At 44.5% G+C, this 3,033-nt stretch overlaps 1 protein-coding gene across 1 annotated transcript; it reads right to left on the reverse strand.

Annotated features, from left to right (window-relative positions):
- Window positions 1-1,425: 1,425 nt before the first annotated feature.
- On the reverse strand, window positions 1,426-2,810 carry Asb12 (ankyrin repeat and SOCS box containing 12). Its single transcript, XM_052745339.1, has 2 exons — window positions 1,988-2,810; window positions 1,426-1,556 (listed from the first exon to the last, which is right to left on the reverse strand). Exons 1-2 carry the CDS (start codon window positions 2,781-2,783, stop codon window positions 1,426-1,428), a joined length of 927 nt encoding a protein of 308 aa, XP_052601299.1. The 5' UTR covers window positions 2,784-2,810.
- Between the last annotated feature and the right edge of the window lie 223 nt (window positions 2,811-3,033).

The raw sequence follows: 3,033 nt of genomic DNA on the forward strand, positions 1-3,033 counted from the left end.
AAAGGGAAAGAAAGCAGGGGTTGTAGGATTTCTGAAATGCAGTACCTAGCCCAGAACAGGGAGAATCTATGGAGCCAGCCATATTTCTAGGAATATGATTTCTGGAAAAGAGAGCAATTCTGATTAGAAAGAATGGCTCCTTTTTAAGTGAGGTCAAGGATGCTAAAACAGAGTACATGGTGGTTTTGAAGCAGTTTGTCTATAAGCCAGAGCACTGGAAGGGGGTCCTTGGACCAGATCCTACTCTTTGCCTACCATGCACTGCTTTTATACTGAAGACAGAAAGTCTGCTTATTGGACTGGCTAACAAGGAGCTAGCAAGCAGGCTAGAAGTCGGAAGCTAGACTTGGTTATATTTTTTTTTTTTCCAAAGAGGGACGGATCTAGAGCTTACCTGAAGTTTAAAAGTACTTAAGACTCAGCCTTTCTGAAAGTTGGCTGCAGCTGAAAGTTTAGGGAATAGGGGTATTAGATTCTCACCAAGGGTCAGTGACAAGAAACAAAAGGCCAAGGGAAGATTGAATTTAGTAATGTTGCCTCTACTTACTTGTCACACCTCATAGGGAAAATAATCTTGGAAGAGTTATTAGAATTTGAGATGATCTATCCCAACCCTTGGCCCATTGTCTAGAAGGGAGCAGTGAGGTCTGGGGAAAGGAAAGGACTGAGGCACTAAGTTTTTTATACCCAATGGAAGTAATCAACTAAAAGAAGAAGACCTAGAGGTGGTCTGGAGAGCTGGTTTACCCAAAATATGAACACTTAATTTTGCCAGTATCTCAGTAACCTCATGTAGAAAATAGAACTGTTTCAGGCCCTCCTCATTGTTGGGTATTTGGTATATACCAATAATAGTCTCAACTGCAAGTCTTTTGAAATGCCCAGTGTCCATATGTTTTTGTGGGTCAACCAGAGAATCTACTCCTCACATACCATAGAAGATCATGCCCTATTCAAATGGGTGTACTTTTCTAGCCCCTCACCCAGATGGAGATAATGATATTGGCTTTGAGAATAGTCAGCATGGGCGACCACTTTCAGAAGCCCACTGGATTCTTCCACATACTTGGATTTTTGAAAACCTTTATACCAGGGCAGCAAACTCTTACTGAGAGCCTTGTTGAGAAGGGTCAGTCAATGGGTCAGTTTTTTCTCTTATTTTTCAGCAGTCAAGATTCCTGTGCTGGTCAGGACCAGACTTATGCCAATCCTTCCCTATGGCAGATCAAACCCTTTCCCCAGGGGCCCTCCCCCATTCCCACACATAAACAGCAGACACCACAGCCACCAGGATATGCTTTGCTGAGGGCTTTATTATGGAGGATACTACACCAGAAAAGTCGTGAGGTCTATTCCCCTCAAGCTACCTGTTTTAGCAGGTAGTTTTTGGAGGTATTGCGGGTTCCTTGGAAGGTTGAAAACACATCACTGATGTTTGAGGTAGTTCTTCAACACAGGGGGGATATCTAGCTGGTCAACGGCTTGTGGCTGCTTGGCCTGGATCAGCGATCTGCGGATAACTAGACGAGTCTGAGACAGCAGTGACCGTGGAGTGGCTACAACAACGAAAAACAGATTATGAGCATCAGTTCTCAGTATACTTATCCTTTCCAAGCCTACATCTACTGTGCCATGGCTACTACAGCCATAATACCCTCTCACCTCTAAGAACTGCCCCAATAGTCTCCCAATGCATGATAACAATGGGGATACACTGAAGCCTAGAGAAGAGATGCTCTCAGGGCATCAAAATAGTCAGTCATTGGCAGATCTAAGAGCAGGAATTCTATAAATGCTTTCTAAATACCTCATCTTGGTGACCCTTGTACTCATGTGGAATCTTTAACCTTTTCTCCCCAGGACCCCAGGAGAATGGAGAAGATGGAGCTATCTCTACTTCAACCCAGAGGGAAGGACTTAGATAATGATTTGGAACCCTGAGACCTCCAATAAAAAATCCTATGAGGTATGCATGATCACCACTCACCTCTGGCTTGTCGCAGCAATTTGATGCCTTTATCATTTTGTGAGGTCAGATCCAAGGGGAGAGATGGAAGGTAGATGTTAGCTCCAAAATCTATTAAAAGCTGGATGTACTCTGGCTCACAATTATGATGAAGACATATTTCAAGAAGTGTGCGGGGCTGCGGAACACGACCTATGAGGCTCTGGTCAGTGCAGTTGTAATTGGGATCTGCCCCATAGAACAAAAGCAGGCGGAAGCAGTCGAGGTGACCATAGACTGCAGCCAAATAGAGGGGGCCTGAACACGAAGCTATGTTTGATGCCCAGACTGGAAGCTTAGCTTTGACATTGGCCTCTGCACCATGCCCTAGGAGCTCCTGTAAGATGGCAACAGCACCATCACGTGAGGCAGTGAGAACAGGAGAGCAATTGTTGTAGATGCTACCACTAGGACAGGCACCAGCTTCTAGAAGCATGCGCACACATTCCAGATGACCATGACTGACAGCAGTGAAAAGTGGTGTTTGTGCTTTGACATCCAAGCTATCAACATCAGCACCATGTTCCAGTAGAACCTTCACGCAATTCAAGTGGCCATAAGAAGCTGCCAAACGCAAGGGTGTTCCAGGTATTCCCCATCCGCTCCTGCTGTTGATGAATCGTTTATAGCGCTCCTGTTGTAGAAGGCGATCCAGGGTACAGGAGTCATTGTCATATACAGCTTGATTGAGAGCCTGCTTCTCTTCTGTGTTACTGTCCTCCTCCTCCTTTTCAGGCTGCAGAAGAGAGAAGATCTTGGCGATGTCCATGAGGTTCATTCTGGCTTATTGGAATAGCACTATTTTCATTCTGAGGAAGTGACAATTAGAGATTTGTGAGTAACAAAAGAGGGAGACAGACTAAGCGTCTCTATCAAAAATATGGAATGCCTGACTCTATGTTTACTCTCTGACCTTCACCATTAGGGTACTCATCCGTGGGTGTCTTGTTTCTCAGTTTCAATTTTGTTTTAGGACTCAAGATGCTTTTCAAATTAATCAGGTAATTTCACAGTTTGGTGACTTAGCA

Source organism: Peromyscus californicus, unplaced genomic scaffold (assembly GCF_007827085.1).
Source record: "Peromyscus californicus insignis strain IS unplaced genomic scaffold, ASM782708v3 Scaffold_10__1_contigs__length_136768540, whole genome shotgun sequence".
In the NCBI taxonomy this organism is placed as follows: Eukaryota; Metazoa; Chordata; class Mammalia; order Rodentia; family Cricetidae; genus Peromyscus; species Peromyscus californicus.

Excerpts from the sequence above, each read along its gene's own strand:
- Asb12 (XM_052745339.1), bottom strand. The coding sequence starts at position 2,783 with ATGAACCTCATGGACATCGCCAAGATCTTCTCTCTTCTGCAGCCTGAA. Across the intron at positions 1,557-1,987 it reads ATTGCTGCGACAAGCCAGAG|CCACTCCACGGTCACTGCTG; the intron begins GTGAGTGGTGAT and ends TCGTTGTTGTAG.